This window comes from Peromyscus californicus, unplaced genomic scaffold (genome assembly GCF_007827085.1).
Source record: "Peromyscus californicus insignis strain IS unplaced genomic scaffold, ASM782708v3 Scaffold_7__1_contigs__length_154581171, whole genome shotgun sequence".
NCBI lineage: Eukaryota > Metazoa > Chordata > Mammalia > Rodentia > Cricetidae > Peromyscus > Peromyscus californicus.
This window is the reverse complement of record NW_026294595.1, coordinates 120,945,155-120,963,101: the sequence shown is the minus strand read 5'-3', so window position 1 is coordinate 120,963,101 and position 17,947 is coordinate 120,945,155. Positions and strand designations below refer to the sequence as shown.

At 44.7% G+C, this 17,947-nt stretch overlaps 1 protein-coding gene across 2 annotated transcripts in view; it reads right to left on the bottom strand.

Annotated features, from left to right (window-relative positions):
• Positions 1 to 2,666: 2,666 nt before the first annotated feature.
• Positions 2,667 to 17,947, bottom strand: part of Cfap61 (cilia and flagella associated protein 61) — a 300,869-nt gene continuing 285,588 nt past the window's right edge. For both annotated transcript variants that reach the window (XM_052722829.1, XM_052722831.1), the window contains exons 26-27: positions 16,049 to 16,139; positions 2,667 to 3,104 (exon numbers count right to left, since the gene is read on the bottom strand). In XM_052722829.1, the coding sequence (XP_052578789.1) occupies positions 2,904 to 3,104; positions 16,049 to 16,139 (292 nt within the window). In that variant the 3' untranslated portion in view covers positions 2,667 to 2,903. The remainder of the gene's footprint in view (positions 3,105 to 16,048; positions 16,140 to 17,947) is intronic.

The following is a 17,947-nucleotide window of genomic DNA, read 5'->3' as shown; positions in this document are numbered from 1 at the left end:
GACTGTTTTTTCCCTCCCTCCCGGCTTCCTGTCATTCGTCCCCCTTCTCCCCACCCCATGCGCCACCTCTCTTTAGGCCAATCTTCCTGTCTTTTCCTCTCCACCTCTCTCCTGGTCTTCCTCCTCACTTCCAGTCGCCTCTCGACCTCAGACTATCCCTCTCCCCACCTCTTCCAGCCCCCTTCCCCCCCCCCCAGTGTTTCTTCGCAGATCTTGACAATCCCTTTCCCCCTTCTCATCACAGTCCCCCCCTCCACCTATGTCCTTCCCCTCCTCCTTCTCTGCCCTCTTCCACTCCTACCTTCTCTTTTTCCCTCCCTCGATCTTTCCCCCACTCTTCTTATCCCCCACCCCCCACCCCCCCAAACAGGCCAACGTGTGTTATTTTATTTGTCTAGAGAGAGCCTATTTGCTCGGTGATGTGTGGCCTCCTGGTCGCCTGCTTTAATGGGGGACTCGGAGGCTGGGTTTCTGTGAGCATTAGCATACAGCTGCCGGGCTCCCGCCCCGGCCCCCGCGCTTACTTTACGCCGGCCTTATCTTCACTTCTCTCAGCCAGAAAACAATCAACCGCTCCTCACACACGCGACTTTCCAGTCCGACCCTGTTAAGACCGGCTCGCCCAACTGCATTCTGTCCTTGTGTTCCTGTGTTCAATCTCTCTCTCTCTCTCTCTCTCTCTCTCTCTCTCTCTCTCTCTCTCTCTCTCTCTCTCTCTCTCTCTCTCTCTCTCTGTAAATATTGATTGGCTGATTTTTATCCTCCAGGCAGGTTTTTTTTCTCTTTCACACCATTTCCTACTTTTGAGTTCCTGTAATATTTGAGTGCAGAAAAACCACAAGGACGCCTTTGTAGCGAGGAGGCTACATTTCTTTTTAAAGACCTGGCATCTGTGAGAACATTAGAAGCATGAGTGAAGCAGTGTTTGTAAATTTAACTTTGGTATTTTCTTGATGATAATCCTTGGTTAAAACATACAATTCTAAGATCAGGTGGGGACCCTCTGAGATGTTCCAATGTTGGCCTCTTTAAAAAATCTTTAGAGTGGGCTCTATTCTCCTGGAGTCCTTAAGAGAGACAGTTTCAAGCTGGGACCCATGGCTATGAGGGCTTTCCTTCTTAGGAAACTTGTTCTCAATGGCTGCACATATATGCCAAAGGTCCCAGATTCGGGAACTTGCTTTCTAAGAGTGGGACAAGGATTAAAATGTCACCAGACCCCTTTTGTAGGCCACAGTATGCTTTAGATGCTCTCGAATGTGATGTGGTGCCCTGACCACTCTTTTAAAGGCAGTAAAGAAAACACCGCTGTTAGCAGAGTTATAGGAGACTTGCTGTTAAGGTTAACACAGTCATCTGGGGTCACTTCTGTGTAACTAGAGGCTTTATCATGGTAATAGTTGGTCACAAAAGTCATGACTGTTAAGCCGGCTCACTGACTTTGTTCTGTTCATCTCTAGACCAGTATCCCAGGGCCTCTCACCCAAACCTCTACATCTGCTGAGGGGTTTGACCCAGGTCCTCTCAGGAACTGGAAGAGGGAAGGAAGAGGGCCTGGTGCCTGAGCTGACAACCCTGAAATATGTGTTGGGTGTGAGTTCTGAAACGTGGACCAGCAGCAATTGGTTCCCATTCAAGTGATAGTTTGTACCATATGGCCACTGCTGCCCTCCCCCTCAATGGCCTGTGCATTTGTGTAAAACCTATGTGTGAAGGAATTAGTGGCATTTATTACTTGCTTTTGTCTGGCTGCAGAAAGACGGGAGTTCAGTGTTCTGGAACAATCTTGTTGTGGGACCATGTGTCAAACAACTTGGTCGCTCCAAGGACCCAGACAGCTTGCAGCAGAGCTGGATGGTGTGTGTAGATTTTTGGATTGCTAGCTTCCATTTGGCCTTGTGGAAGCTGGGAGAATCTTACCACTGTGCCTTTGGGTATGTGTATGTGACAAAAACCCATAATGTGTTCATAAAATCCAATCCCTACTGTGGACCAGCACACTGTTCCTGAATTCGCGTGCTTTGGAGGTGGGCAATTAAAACTTGCTTTATGAGAGAAAGTTTCTTGCTTGCTCACTTCCTTCTTTCCTCCCCTCCCTTCCTCCCTTCCTCCTTTCTTCAAGACAGTTCCACTTTGCAGTCCAGGCTGGCCTCCAAAGGCACAGCTCAGACTGGCCTTGAACTCATGGTGACCCTCCTGTCTCAGCCTCTGGTGGTGCTAGAAAGGAGATAAAGAAAATTCTGATCCACACTGGACACACTAGGGGCCAGTCCTGCTCCTACCTCACTCCCCCAGAGATCAGAGTCAAATAAAATGAACTAGATTATTTTCCCTCTACATTTTAGAATTTGAAATCTGTGTGTGAATTTCCCAGTCATCCAATTTGTCTTAGTCTGTATGTTCATAATCAGCAAAATGAATAATAATAAAAAAAAGGGCTGTGAAAGTAGTCTTCTTGGTTTCAAAAGGTCAGGTATGTTCCACCCAGTCCTCCTGAGGGTAGATGACAAATTTAATTTCTCCTTGTCTGTTTACCAATTTTCCATTCTGGACACATTATTTTATTTTTATATCACCCACTATTACTTGGTACGCATAGGAAGAGCTAATGAAACTGGCACCAGAACACTCCAGGAAATCAAACAGATTCACACACAAGGTAAAAACAAGTTTTGCTCAGTAGGAGTTCATTTTATTGCTAGAGTGAATTATTCTGCACAGAACATGCCTGTTTGTAAAGCTCCCTGGCTTAGCCTTGCCACACAGTCAAGCGCCACCTACTGGAACACCAGGAAACCACAAGAGGAGGAGCGGGGATGGGGGGAGGGGCAAGGGGACCTGTGTCTGCTGAGCACTTGGCTGACCTGAGAGGGGAAGTGATGCCAGGGGGCCTCTAGCCACAGCTAAATGATGCCCGGCCACGCATACATGGGCAGGTGGTACTTGTTATAATGAAGGTAATCCAGGATGCTCTTCTCCAGCAGGTTTTTGTAGATGGAATCCTCGAAAACCCTTTGGAGGTATTTCTGGGGCTTCTCTTTCAGGTTTATTTCCTCATCCTCTATCTTGTAGGCTAGCTGCTCCATGGAAGGCATGTCTATCTCCTGTGAATGCAGTTAAGAGGCCAGAGTCAGAGCGTCCTGGGACTCAGCACCACCAGAGCAGGGTGGTGTCAGCTCCCCAAGGATGGGAGCTTTTTCTAGCTTTGTAGAAATTATTCATAAAGATGACAAGACACAGGTAATGCACACCATTGTTCTTATCATTTTCAGTGGACAGTTCAGTACACTCACACCATTGTACAACCACCACCATCATCTGTCTGTCTATCTGCAGAGTCTGCATCCTGGATGACAGAATCCATCTCTGTTAGCAGGAACACGCAGTCCTGTCCCCCACCCAACCCCAGTCCCTGGCTCCTTTCCAGGGCACCTCAGACAACGGCAGCCACACACTGCTTATGTTTTTGTGCAGGATTCTTTTTTTTTTTAATCATGTAGCATGATGTCATCAAGGATGATAATTGTAAGTCTTTAGATTTTCAGATAAACGTTATCTGCTTGCTTTAATATTTGGACATGAAAACCCCTAGATTTTTGGTGGGTTATTGCCTTGGGTCCTACTAAGGGGTAGAGTTTAAGACCTTCAGAATAATTTCTCAGTACAAATTTTTATAACATCCTTCAACACAGGACTCAGAAAGAATAAAGACCTTTTAGACTACACACAGTTCACAAAGAGTAGAGATTTTTGGACATCTTGTAAAATTTTCAAAATACATGTTGACAGGCTGCACTGCACAGTGCCCTCCACTCAGATCCCACAGGTGGCCCTTGTTGTGGGGCCCTGTCCATCTACAGGAGGATTGTGGTTAAGGATTTTGAGCTGTGTGATCTTGCCAGCGTGATGACTACTGATCATCCCCTCAAACAAAAGTTACAGTGTATTTACACCAACTTCTAACGTCCCTATGTATTTCAAATAGAAAAGGAAATTGGAGTTAATTGTGGGGTTCTATTGGACCATTAGAAGACTCAAGCTCTGTGGAGGCACATTATTGTCTGGCTATTTAAGCAAAATATGACCAGGTTTGAGAGATTATAGACATGGCATTTAGAACAGTTGGGGTATGGCACAGAAATGGAGATGGGAAGCTGAATGGTGGGTTGGAGAAAGGGAACTGATGCCTGGACCCAGAGCTGGAGTGCCGGAAACATGAAAGTGCAGGCACAACCCATGGACACAGCCTGCTGTCTCCAGGAAGCTGGTTCGTTCTTTGGTTTTTCTGGAGGATTCTATCTGACCAACATAAAACATTGAACTAATAGAAAGTGGGGCTTGTTACTGTACAAGGCTGTTCTACAGTGGGGAAGGGAGGGTAAGGTCACAGAGTGGCACTTGTGATCTCTCTGCTCACATTGTGCTTACCTGCCACCAACAAACCTCAAAGTGCCTCACGTCATATGTGATCTGTTGTGTCTGGCTTTTTTCACTTAGCATAATGTCCTCTGAAAATTCCCTTATATTTAAATTTAATTTTATAATTTCCCTTATATTTAAATTTAATTTTATAAATTCCCTTATATTTAAATTTAATTTTATAATTCCCTTATATTTAAATTTAAATTTCATTTTTAGCTCATGATAATTGTGTATATTTATGGGGTACCATGTAATGTTATGATGCATATATACGTTGTGAGATGATTAAGGCCAATTAACATATCCAATGTTGTATATACTCACTATCTCTGTGGTAAGAACATTTAAAATCCATCCTTATGACAATTTTGAAACAACTGGGCATTACTATTAGCATCAGTTACCAGGCTGTACAATAGGTGATTAAAATTTACTCTTGTCAAAACATCTCCCCTTTCCCCACTCTCCCAGCCTGGCCAGCTACCTGCAACCACCATTCTATGCTTTTCAGATTTTGTAAGTGAACTTATGCAGAGACTGACTTCTTTCACTTGGCAACAGGTTAATCCACATTGTTGCACAGAACAATTCACTTTCGGGCTGAATAGTATTCTACTATGTATACAGACCATATTTTTGTTTTCCATCAACCCATGAGTAGGCAACTAAGTTGTTCCTGTATCTTGGCTATTGATGCTACAGTGAACACCGGAGTGTAGACATACCTTCCACACACCAATTTCATTATGAACTCCTCTGGCGATATACTCAGAAGTGGATCTGTTGATTACATGGTGACTCCATCTGTGACCTCTGTGCTGCTTTCCAAGATGGCTCTCACTTACATTCCCATCAACAGTGTTCAATACGTCTCTTTTGTCTGTGTCTTCACAGTCCTTACCTCTAGCATTTTATAACAGAAATTCTAACAGGGTCCGGCGGTAGCTTGCTGTGTTTCTAATTTTCAATCCTTGCTGGTGTTAACCATTATTTCCATGTTTATCTCTGACAATCTGTAGGCCTCCTTTTGACTGTTTAGATCATTTGCCTATTTTTAAAAATTAGTTATTTGTTTTGTTATTGGACTGATTAAGTTCCTCGTGTACTGTCAATATTAGGCCCTTATCCAGTGTGTGACTGCAAATACTTTTTCACAACCTTGGGTTGTGTGGATTCTGTTCACCTTCTCTTTGCTGTAGGGAAGCTTTTCAGTTTGACCTAGACCCACTTCCTTATTTCTGCTTTTCTTGCCTGTGCTTGGGTCATATCTAGAAAATTCTTGCCCAGACATCAAGGAGTCTTCCTCTTCCTCTTGTTTTCTTCTATGAATTCTGTGCTTTCTATTTTATAAGTGTTCTGATAAGAACACCATTTTTTTTTTGTTCTTTTATATGTGAATGTCTAATTTTCTCATTGTCCTTATCAGAATCTGTCCTGTCCCCATTGTATGGCATCTTTCTTTAAAAAAAAATCAATTGACTAGGGGGATGGAAACATGGCTCAGTGGTTAAGAGCACTGGCTACTCTCCCAAAGGACCAGAGTTTGATTCCCAGCACTCACATGGTGGCTAACATGTCTATAACTCCAGTTCCAGGGGATCTGATGCCCTCTTTTGGCCCCTTTAGGAACTAGGCATGCAAGTGGTGCACACAGACACTCATGCAGGCAAAACACTCAGATGGAAAATAAAAATTAAAAAAACTAACAAAACACCTTAAAATCAATTTACTAAATACATTGTATTCATGTATGAAGTTACCAAAGGAGAGATAAACATTTTAAAAAGGAATCCTTCCAGCAGATTGAATGCCTGGGCTTGTTTCTGGGCTCTGTTTCCCACCCTGTTGGCCAGTGTATTTGTTTGTATTCTAGCACCATGCTGTGTTGGTTACTGTAGCACTGACACGTATTTCAGAATTAGAGTGCATGGTGTTTCCAGCTTTATTCTTTTTTTCCTCTCAAGATTTTTTGGATACTCTGGTCTTCTGTGGTTCCATGTAAATCTGAGAATTTTTTTTTTTCTGTTCCCGTGCAAACAGGCCTTGGAAGTTTTCTAGGGATAACACTAAATCTTGTGTTGCTGTGGGTGATGTCGACATGTGTTCTATTTGCTTGTGTCAACTTCAACTTCTTTATTTCCCTTTGGCTCAAGTCTTGGGTGTCTGAAAGGCTGTATGGGGCTGGAAGGATCTGCAGAGAGGCCACAGAGAAAACTGCATGTTGGGACTCCTACACCTGCTTGGGGATGGCCTTTTCTGGAGACACTGGCTGGCCAGGCCTGAGGCCACTAGCTGGCAGAGGCAGTATGGGTGCCTCCGTCCTCTCTTGAGGAGTATCACCAGCTCATCAAGGTGGTGGCTGTCCAGGGGGGTCTGCTGGGTAGACCCAGAGCAGATGGGCCCCAGCAGCCTGACAGACTGTTCTTTATGGGGCCCTGGTAGCTTCCACAGAACCTTCCACTGCACCCAGGCTTTCTCCCATTATCTCCATTTGGTGTCTGCTGTTCTGGGAAGCACATGGCCACCGGGGTGGTTGCCTGATTGATTGTGGATGATTCTGGAGGAAATGGCCCACGCATTCTAGAGCCATGTTGAGTTGCTGAAACGGAGACCAGGATGAGGTAGGTGTAGGAAGCCCTCAGACACAAGGACACTAGGCAGTGGACAAGGGGATGACCTTCACCTAGAGGAGCACAGTCGACCAGTTAAGGTGGCCACTGTTTCCATTACAGGAAAAAGTGTTGGCTGTACCTGAAGTCAGGAGGTGGCAGGCAGCTTCGCCTGGAGCTGCTGACTGGAAAGGACTAGAAGGTGGCTGGAGGCTGAGAAGAGAGAGCCCTGGGGCCTGCTGCAGTTGAATCAGGAGGGAGATTTGCCAGAGCTGAGGACAGCTGCTCTGATCAATGTGGGATGTGCTCCTGGTTGGGTGATCTTATTTTTTGTTGTTGTTGAAGGGGTGTGGGGAGAAGGTCGGGGTGCTGAGGCTCAGGCACCGATGTTTATGCCTTTTTGTTGTTGGTTTACAGGCCCCATGTCCTTGGTTACAGCTACTCTGTTTTTTCTTAATGCTATTGTAAACAAGATTGTTTTCTTAATTTCTTTTTTAGTAAGATCACTGTTAGTGCTTTGCTTTTCTGTCCTGCCACTTACTGACTTTGTTAATCAGGTGGCTTTTCTCCTCTCTGTCTCTCTGTCTCTGTCTCTCTCTCATGTGTGTGCTTCTGGGAATGGAACCTGGAGCCTGGCACATACCATGGAGCCAAACTCCCAGTCAGTCTTCTACACTCCCAGTCTGTCTGTCTTCCACACTCCCAGTCTGTCTTCCACACTCCCAGTCTGTCTGTCTTCCACACTCCCAGTCTGTCTTCCACACTCCCAGTCTGTCTGTCTTCCACACTCCCAGTCGGTCTTCCACACTCCCAGTCTGTCTGTCTTCCACACTCCCAGTCTGTCTGTCTTCCACACTCCCAATCTGTCTGTCTTCCACACTCCCAGTCTATCTTCCACACTCCCAATCAGTCTGTCTTCCACACTCCTAGTGTTCATTTTTCTGTTCTAACTGGGGTGAGCGCCCAGCTTCCTGCTCTGGCCACCTGCTGCCGTTCTAAGTTCTCCTAGAACTTTATGGAAAAAAAAGAAAGGGAGGAAGGAAGGAAGGGAGGAAGGAGGGAAGGGAGGGAGGGAGGGAGGGAGGGAGGGAGGGAGGGAGGGAGGGAGGGAGGGAGGAAAAGAGAACCCTTTTTCTTTCCTAAGTTCCTTCTGGTCATGGTATTTTCTCTCTCACAGCAGCAGAAGAGTAACCAACACAGAAGTCACCCATTTTATTTTCTTGCCTAATTGCTCTGGCTGGAAACTCTGGCTGGAATATTTTGTTGTTATTGAATGGAATTGGCAAGAATGGATGCTCTTTTCCTATCCCTGATCTCTGAGTATGATGTTAACTGTGAGCTTGTACTGTGGGATAGAAGGTCATGTCTCTGCTGTGAAGCTCACACTGCTTTTTTCCTGGAAGATGATTTGGGGGTTCTTTTTTTTTTTTATTTCATGGCTGAGAACTATCACATGTGTGAAGAAACCACATTTGTTTATCCATTGATATGCTGACGGACATGTGGGTGGTTCCCTCTGTCTAGCTATTCTGAGTGCTTTGAATATTTGTGTACAAGCATTCATTTGAATACCTTTCATGTCTTCAAAGAAACCAATACCTAAAAGTACAGTTTCTGGGCTAGAGGATAATTCTCTGTAACTCTTTTAGGAATCAAATTATATTTTCATAGTGACTACTTAACTTTACATTCTCACTATTTCCCCCATATTTACTATCTTTTTAGAAAAAGACTTATTTATTTTCAAGAGTATTTCACCTGCATGTACACCATGAACGTGTCTGATCCAGGTAGAGTCCAGACAAGGTGTCAGGTCCCTTGGACCTGGAGTTACTGACAATTAGGAGCTGACATGTGGGTGCTGGGAATCGAACTAAGGTCTTCTGGAAGAACAGTGCTCTTAACTGCTGGGTCATCTCTCTCTAGTCTTGTCCTTTTTTATTTTATTTTATTTTTTATTATTATAGTCACCCCAGTGAATGTGTAGTGGTATGCCATTGTTCTGATTTTTATTGCCCTAATGATTAATATCATTGAACATCTTCTCATGTAAATGAGCATATGTGTGGACCCATACTTATTTGTTTGCTTGTTTATTTGTTTATTCCTGGAACTCACTGTATAACTGAGACTGGCCTTGATCCTCCTGCCTCAGCATCTCAAATGCTGGGCAGAATTCCAGGTATGAGCTCTAGTGCCTGGCGACATCCAGAACTTTAGTTTTCTTCTGTTACTCTATATAGCTGTCCTTAGGAAGTACCACACTGGTTTGTTACTGTTGCTTTGAAGTAAGGTTTGAAGTTAGTAAGTGTGAAGCATTCCGCTTTGTTCTGCTGTTCCCAGAAGACAGTTTTGGCCATTTGAAATCTCTTGTATTTCTGTATGAACCTTTCTGTCCATAAAAAAAAAAATGCCTTTGGGATTTTGATAGAATTTCACTGAATCTGTAGAATGTTTTGGGTGATGCTGTCATCTTAACAAAACTGTCTCTAAGCCTGTGAACACGATGTCCTTCTATGTATTTAGACCTCTGAATCTTCCAGAACATTGTGTAGCTTTCAGTGTCCAGTGTTGTCCTGCTTTAATGAAATAGATTCCCAAGTATTTTATTCTTTTTCACATTACAAGTGGAACTATTTTCTTAATTTCATTCCTGTTCATTTCATTCTTTATTAATGTAGACAGCTGACTGTGTGTGTTGATCTTGTATCCTGCAATTTTGCCAAGTGCATTTATTAGCTTTACTATTTTCTGGATTCATTAGAATTGTATCATCTGGGAAAAGCCATAGTTTCACTTATGCCTTTCCAAGGTAGTTGCCTCTTCTTCCTTCTTTCTTATTTCATTGCTCTGACTGCACAATCTCTAATTGTCTTGCAGGGCAGTGTTGAACATAAACGGTAGATGGAGACATCTTTGCCTAACTCCAGACCTCAAGGGTAAGCCTTCAGCTTTCAGTTATTCACCACCCAGTCCCATACTAGCTGTAGATTTTTTCATAATTTATCAGGCGGGGGGACATTTCCTTCTACTGCTAGTTTTTAAAAAATGTCTGTATGTCTCTGCCAATGAATGGCACATGTGTGGGTAGGCCCATGGAGGCCAGCTGAAGGCACAGGATCCACTGGAGCTGGAGTTACAGGGAGTTGTGAACAGCCTGACATGGATGCTTAGATATGAACTTGGGTTGCCTCTTAGCCCTGGAGCCATTGCTCTACAGATACTACTGCTAGTCTGTGAATTATGGTATTTATCTTCTTTTTCCTTATTTTCTCCCCTCCCTTTCTTCCTCCCTTCCTCCCTCCCTTTATTTCTTTTATTTTCTGTTGTTGGAAACAATAGCTCATATATCATGTAGAGGGTATCTTAAAACTTGCTGTATAGCGGAGGATGACCTCAACTCCCGCATGCCTCAGCCCCTGGCCCCTCCCTCCCCAGCGCTGTGATCGCAGGTGTTGGGCACCATACCTGGCCTTAATTTTGTGCTCAGCTGAGGTGACACTGCTCCCTTCCCCATCTCACTGTAGAGTACTTGTCTCTGATCTCCCAGCACTGGGATTACAAGGACAGGCCATGTCTCCTGGCTTTCCCTGTGGGTTCTGGGGATTCCGTTCAGGCCCGTGGGCTTACACAGCCACCACGCACTGACCGAGCCACATCCCCTGCCCCGGTGAGAGGTTCTGCTTATTGATTCAATGGCTTTGTTGTAGATCTGTGGAGATTTTCTGGTTCTTCTTGGGTCAGTTTCTAGTTTCTGGGTTTCTAGGAGTGTGTCACTCTCGTCCAGGTATCTTCTAGTTGATGGCACAGGATTATTCCCAACAGTCTCTTAAAATCCTTCTTATTTTCATAAGCCTATAGACATATCTTGACTTTTGTTTCTGATTTAGTAATTTATAAGTCTCACCAAAGGCTTCTGATTTTGTTGATCTTTCAAACAACGGATTTTGTTCTCATTGACTATTATTTTTCTAGTCTCTATTTCACTTTGCTCTGCTCTGTTTTTAAAAGATCCTTCCTTCCTTCCTTCTTTCCTTCCTTCTTTCCTTCCTTCTTTCCTTTCTTCCTTCTTTCCTTCCTTCCTTCCTTCCTTTCTTCCTCCCTTTCTTCTTTCCTTCCTTTCTTTCTTCAGATATTGAATTAATTTGTTTTCTTACTTTAGTTCTTTATGGATGGTATAACATACCTTATGGAGGTATGATGCTGGGTTATTATTTGAAATCTCTCATTCTTGTTTCTACAAATAGATCTATTTTTGTGTTTATTTATGTGTATGCGCGTGCGTGTGTGCGTGCGTGCGTGCGTGCGTGCGTGCGTGCGTGTGTGTGTGTGTGTGTGTGTGTGTGTGTGTGTGTGATATGTGTGTGCAGGCTCCTTCTGCAGAGGCCAGAACAAGAGTGTCAGGTCCCCTGGAACTGGAGTTACGGTTGGCTCTGAGCTTCCTGACACGGCTGCTGGGAACAGAACTCGGCTCCTCTGGAAGAACCCCGGCACTCTTAACCACTTTGCTATCTCTCCAGCCCAACCCTTCCTGTTTAAACAGTCGACATTCGTATCTACAAATTTCTCTCTGAAAACTCTTTCTGCAAACACTGCACTCACCTCTAAGTATCTCTAATGTCCCTTCTGCAGTCTTCTTTGACCCACTCACTGGTTTCTTATTTATTTATTTATTTATTTATTTATTTATTTAGGTTTTTTTTTTTTTTTTAATTTTTGAGACAAGGGTTTCTCTGTGTAGTCTTAGTGCCTGTCCTGAATCACACTCTGTAGACCAGGCTGGCCCCAAACTCACAGAGATTTCCCTGGCTCTGCCTCCCGAGTGCTGGGATTAAAGGCGTGCGCCACCACCACCTGGCCACTCACTGGTTTCTTAAGAGGGCATTTACTTAGTTTCTATAAATCTGTGAAATCTCCAGTTTGCTTTCTGTGTTGGCTCCTTGCTTTACTGTGTACTGATTACTGGTGACTGCACTTTAAGCAGTCTGGATATTTTAACATTATCGACAGGAGTTCTGTGGCCCTGAGTGTCCTATCCTGGAGAAGGTGTTCTCCAGCGCTGCCGAGCAGCTGTCCTGTGTAGCTGTGCTGGCTCCACATGGGTCACAGCACTGTGAAATCCTCCTCTTCCTCGCCTGAAGCCCGGTCTAAACATTGCTCAAAGTGATAGACTGAAATAGCCAAGCCTTCCTTATACACATTTATCTTCCAACCTGTCAACTTTGCTTCAGATATTTGGGAGCTCTGTTACTAAGGCTGCATATGTTACCTCTTTCTTAAAAGAATTAGAAGAGTGATTTTTGACTTTACAAAATTTGACTATGGTCAGTGACTCATAGGCTTCATCCATAGATAAAATGTGATGTTCACAAACTGATCATTAAAAACTGAAGTACCAGGGATGCTAAACTTCATGTTTGAGATCCTGTACTACTCTGGCGATGAATCAGAAAGGGATATAAAAATGGGTTCAAACACCTCGATATTTAGGAAAAAGAATGACCCTTATTCTTTAATGCAGCCACCATTTTTATCTTTCTGTTGTCAGACTCGTAAATGAAACTCGTGCCTCTCCGTGTGGCCATCACTTGCCCTGCCAGTTTCAATGCCGTGGCGGTTACCCCCACCCTCAGGTGGTGGTGGCTGGCATGAGCAGAACCATCCTTTGCTCCCACGTGCTTGCACACATCCTTTGTCACTCCTCCGATGTCTGTCTAGACGGAACAGCTGGGCCTTGTTCTGTGGCTACCTGAGGTTTGTCCAAAGTGACCCTACATTTGAATAGCGGTAGCCGCCATGCCGCACACCACCTCTCTGTGTGGCTTTCCCACTTGGCGAATGGAAAGGCTAAAAGCATAACAGTACCCAGTGAGGTTCTTCCCCTAGCCCCTCATGGAGGCAGGCCACACTCTCTGGCTAGAAACCCACAGTAATTATTACAAGTCCTCAGGACGCTTGTTGGCACAGGTCAAAAGCCGCTCCTGTCCTGGGTCGGCACAGCGAACTGGCTCACAGCCAATGTCAGGCTGTGGATGAAAATTTGAGGGAGCCTTGAGGAGTCCTGTCAAACGTGACGGGTGCCACTAAGTTTAACAGCTTCCATTTCTTTTTTTCTCAACACTTGCTCCAATATTGATGCATTCTTGTTAATGCTTAAGTGCATTCCTTGTGTCCAGTATTTCATGAGTTTACGGCGTGGTATCATGCAGAAGAGTCTCACTGTCCTAAGGGACCCTCCGTGCTCACCTGTTCACCCAGGCTTCTCTCATTCCTCTAAACCCAGGAAAATCAATATTTTAGGAAATTGAATTTTATTGAAGAAAATATGGTCTGTTGGTAACAATCATGCTAAAATATTTTTTTTAAAGATTTATTTATTTATTATGTATACAGTATTCTGTCTGCATGTATACCTGCAGGCCAGAAGAGGGTGCCAGATCTCATTACAGATGGTTGTGAGCCACCATGTGGTTGCTGGGAATTGAACTCAGGACCTCTGGAAGAACAGTCAGTGTTCTTAACCGCTGAGCCATCTCTCCAGCCCTCCATGCTAAAATATTTTTAAGCTCTCTGCTTTCCAGTATTTACCTTAGAAACAGGCTACTAACAAGAAGACACTATGCATATCCTAAAACCCCTGAGTGCTGTGCAAAGCATTAACCAAGGAGCTCAAGTGTGGGGTTAAAAGAGCTTCAGTGGGGTCACTCAGGGACAGATGAGTCTTCGCTCCAGGGAGAGGCGGGGAGGTGTCCAAGGCGTTGGACATATAGAGACAGTAAACACTAGGTTTGTAATGGTGGGTCAGATCTCAACCTGAGCTAACCTTCTCCAGGCTCCAGGATGGAGCTCAGTGCCTGTGTGCCCTGTACCCATCTATAATATAGTTGGCTCTCCATAGCCACACCAGCAGATTCACACCAGCAGATTCACACCAGCAGACTCACACCAGCAGATTCACACCAGCAGATCCATACCAACAGATTCACACCAGCAGATTCAGTGAACAAGGGACCAAAAATACTTGGAAAAAATTACACCTATATTGGCAGTGTCCATGTGTTATTTTTTTCCCTTCATTATTCCCTAAATGGTGTGGTTCAAGCTCCACAACGTTTTAGTAGGCAATTTAAGAAATCTCGAGACAATCTGATGTATGCAGAAGATTGTGTAGGTTCTATGCAAACATTGCTCCAGTCTGTAGAAGGGGCGCAAGCATCTGAACACAGTTTCAGTATCCTTAGGTTCGTCAGTCGGGTTCAAGGAGTATCTATACAGACACTCCAGTTCGAATGACTGCAGTCCTGTCTGACTTCCACATTTACTCACATAGCTTCTCCCTCAAGGCCATGTGGGATTGATGGGAAGCGTCCATGCTTCTGGAGACTGTGACTCTTTAGTGTAAATATTTCCTACTGACATTGACCTGCTGGGCTTTGACCTGTGTGGACCCTAAAGCATGCCATTTTGATTTAAACTCTAAATCTATGCTCCCGATTGGAATCTAGTGCAGATTAGTAAATTGCCTACATTTCGGAACAGGCTCCCGAGGAGTCGTATTGGAAACCGAGGGGTGAAGATGAGACAGTGATTTGACCCTGTATGGCCCTGGGCCTCCTTTCCCAGCTGGAGAGTGAGAGCTTTGAGTTTGTTAACCAGACTGCTATGTAACTAACCTATCATGGGTTATTTGATTTCGGTGTCTCCATTGGTGTAAGATCTAGGAGGTGCCCCCACCCACCTCACAGGGTTTTGCTACGGTAAGTGAAGTGGTGTAAGCTGGGGGGCTAGAGTATGGTAAGGGCTACATAAACGACATCTAGGCTGTCCAGTGTGGAGGGTCTACCACAGGACATGCAAGGCTAAAGGTTCCATGGCAGAAGAGGACATAGGAATTGTCCATTAAGACATCAGAAAGAGCCGGGCGGTGGTGGCGCACGCCTTTAATCCCAGCACTCGGGAGGCAGAGCCAGGCGGATCTCCGTGAGTTCGAGGCCAGCCTGGGCTACCAAGTGAGTCCCAGGAGAGGCGCAAAGCTACACAGAGAAACCCTGTCTCGAAAAACCAAAAAAAAACCAAAAAACAAAAAACAAACAAACAAACAAAAAAACATCAGAAGGAGACAGAAACTGATAAAGGCCCAGGCATGTCGTCTCTCTGAATCAAGGTGGAGTCTGGGATGGATATTCCACCTCCTTGAGAAAAGATACTAACTTTCCTCAGACTTTCGCATCAAGAGAATTAACATGAAGTTTCACAAATACCCCCTTCTCTCCACAGAGATATGTGCCAAGCATGGAGCCTCTGGGGCATGAGGCCTAACTTCCAGATAATTCTCTACATATTAGGTAGATGTGTTAGTTATAACATTAGTGTATTCTGACACTGAGGTGATTCTCCTGGTTTTTTATTTCTTTTTTTGGCAGGGGGGTGGGGGGGGGGGGAGGGGGAGACAGGTCTTTTGAGACAGTCTTGTGTAGCTTAGGCAAGTCTGGAATGTACTTGCTATGTAGCAGAGAATCATCAACTCCCAAGCTTCCTGCTTCACTGCCAAAGAGCCGCATTAGAGACACAGGCCACCAGACCTGGTATTTTTATTTTTTTAAGCACACGCTTGCACATATGCATGCACACACATGTACCCTCAGCAACAACAGACAGAATACTAAAGGAATGAAATTTTCATTCTAGGCAGCAGGTAAAAACAACTTATATCTAGTTTTCAGTTAACATAGTTATCTGATCATGAAGATAAAGCTACTCATATAAAAAAAAATGCAAAAGCAATGTACTGTCCAGAAAAGGATTTGAGGAAAGTCACTACCCCTGAGCATTACTGTCTACATTTATAGACTCCAGAGTTTATTTAAGGAAGTACAGGGGTGCTAAAAAAAAACCAAAAAACCAAAAAACAACCCACTGTGAGATGGGAATGCAGGGGAAAGTCCAAATGATCATCGGCTGTCAACTGCTTACAATTTGCAAGGAATAACACCCACATATCCATTAATCACGCTTACCTGCTTGGAGTTTAAGATTTGGCGCAACTCCTTCTTGAGATCAATAAAACGATCGTGGAAGATGGCCATGCACCACGGCTCCGTGAAGTAGCTGGTAAGGGAAGAAGAGATTCAGTTAGCTGGCAACCCTCTCATTACCACTAATAAAGTATTTACCTGCTTTTTTGCCTTGATAAATTACAGTTCTGGCCCCATTGCAATCGTTTGCTCATAAAGAGCCTCGCAGAGCAGCCTGGCCAATCAATGTTTTAAATGGATGTTCCTGATGGAAGGCCAGGTTCCGTAATTACATTTAAAGTGGTTTAATTCAGAGCTGGGGCAGGACCCAGTGAAGAATCCTGATTTTATCAGAATTTAAAAGCCTGAAGACTTGTAAAGAACGGCGTCTCCATTATCTGCCCTCATTTGAGAAAAACAGATTGCGGGATTGACTGAACTGCTGCATGAACAGATTAAATTTGGGTAGAAAATAACACAAATGTTGTTCGTCATTAAGGTTTCTGGATTAATAATGAGCAGAAAACAGGCCACCTCAGTGTCGCAGCCTGGCCTCTGCACAGCTCAGTTGATGCTTACCTGAACTGCGTGCAGGGCAGCTGTGCTTTTGTGTGCAGGCTACTAACTGGTCACTGGAGGCTGAACAGATGCCCACTTTATATGGAGAACAACACGACCCTCCGTCCTTCACAGTGATCCCCGAAAATGTGATACACTCGTGGAAAATCTGATACATTCTTGCGATAACCAAGCACATTTACTGAATTTTAACCTTTCCTATATTGTAATGTGAAGCATCTTGGGACAGGAAACCAAACTCCCCCCGGGTCTGAGCCTGACTCCATGGGTGTCACACTCCTCTTTGAAAATGAGTTTGCTGACTCTGCCGTTGTTCACGAGTGCCATGGGTATGCACACAGGAAGAAGAAACTGGTTTCCAGCCAGAGAAGCAACGGAGGTGTAAGTCCCCAGGGTTATCAGGCACCAGCAGGTGAACATAACAGGATTCTGTGCTTGGGTCTGCACGGCACTCAGTTGTGACCTGATTCCCTGCTTAATCGCCACCTGTAGTTCATCCAGCCTTAGCTCCACCAACACCATCCACCCGTTGCCCGCAACGCTCCCACCATGCTTCCAGGTACTAGAAAAACTGTGGGGACTCAAAGGACAGATGTCCCTTCCAACATGGAGCTTATATTTTTGCGATGACTAAGGAATGGATGGTATGTTAGACAAAGAAGACTTTATTGGGAAAAAAACTAAATGAAGCAGAGAGAGCAGAAACTGTGGGGGGCGGGGAAGATAATGAAAGGTTCAATTCTGAGGCCATGGCTTGGTGAGCCAAGACCCAAGGGAAGGGAGAGGAAGTCACATGGAAACCTGAGGGAAAGCATGCCTGAGTAGGAAGCGAGAGTGTAAACTCCTGGAGGCAGGAAGGAGCCTGGACCACCTAGGAAGGTGAGATAGAGAGTCACAAAAGCAGGGTGACAGTCTGTAGGGGAAGGATGGACAGGTCACCCACCCCTAATGGAGGTGTTTGGTCACATCCACCATTATCCCATGGGTGCAGAGCTTGGCAAATGCACACAGTAGGCATCAAGTGAGAGGTCACCCACTGAGTGCACACTGTACTCTACCGGATTTTGACTGCATGGCTTTAAGTTGTCTTTCCTAAGCCTAGAATACAATTCTGCCTAAGGAGGCTAAGCACAGAAAAATGCCCTGAGATACACAGCATCAAGAAAGGGAGAGTGAGTTGGATGTGTTGGTGAAAACCTGCAATCCCAGCTCTCAGGAGCCTGAATCAGGAGACCAGGAGGCGTTCAGGGTCAACTTGGGCCACAGGACAAGTTCGTGGCCAGCCTGAGCTACAAAGTGAAAACCTGTCTCAAAAAGCCAAGA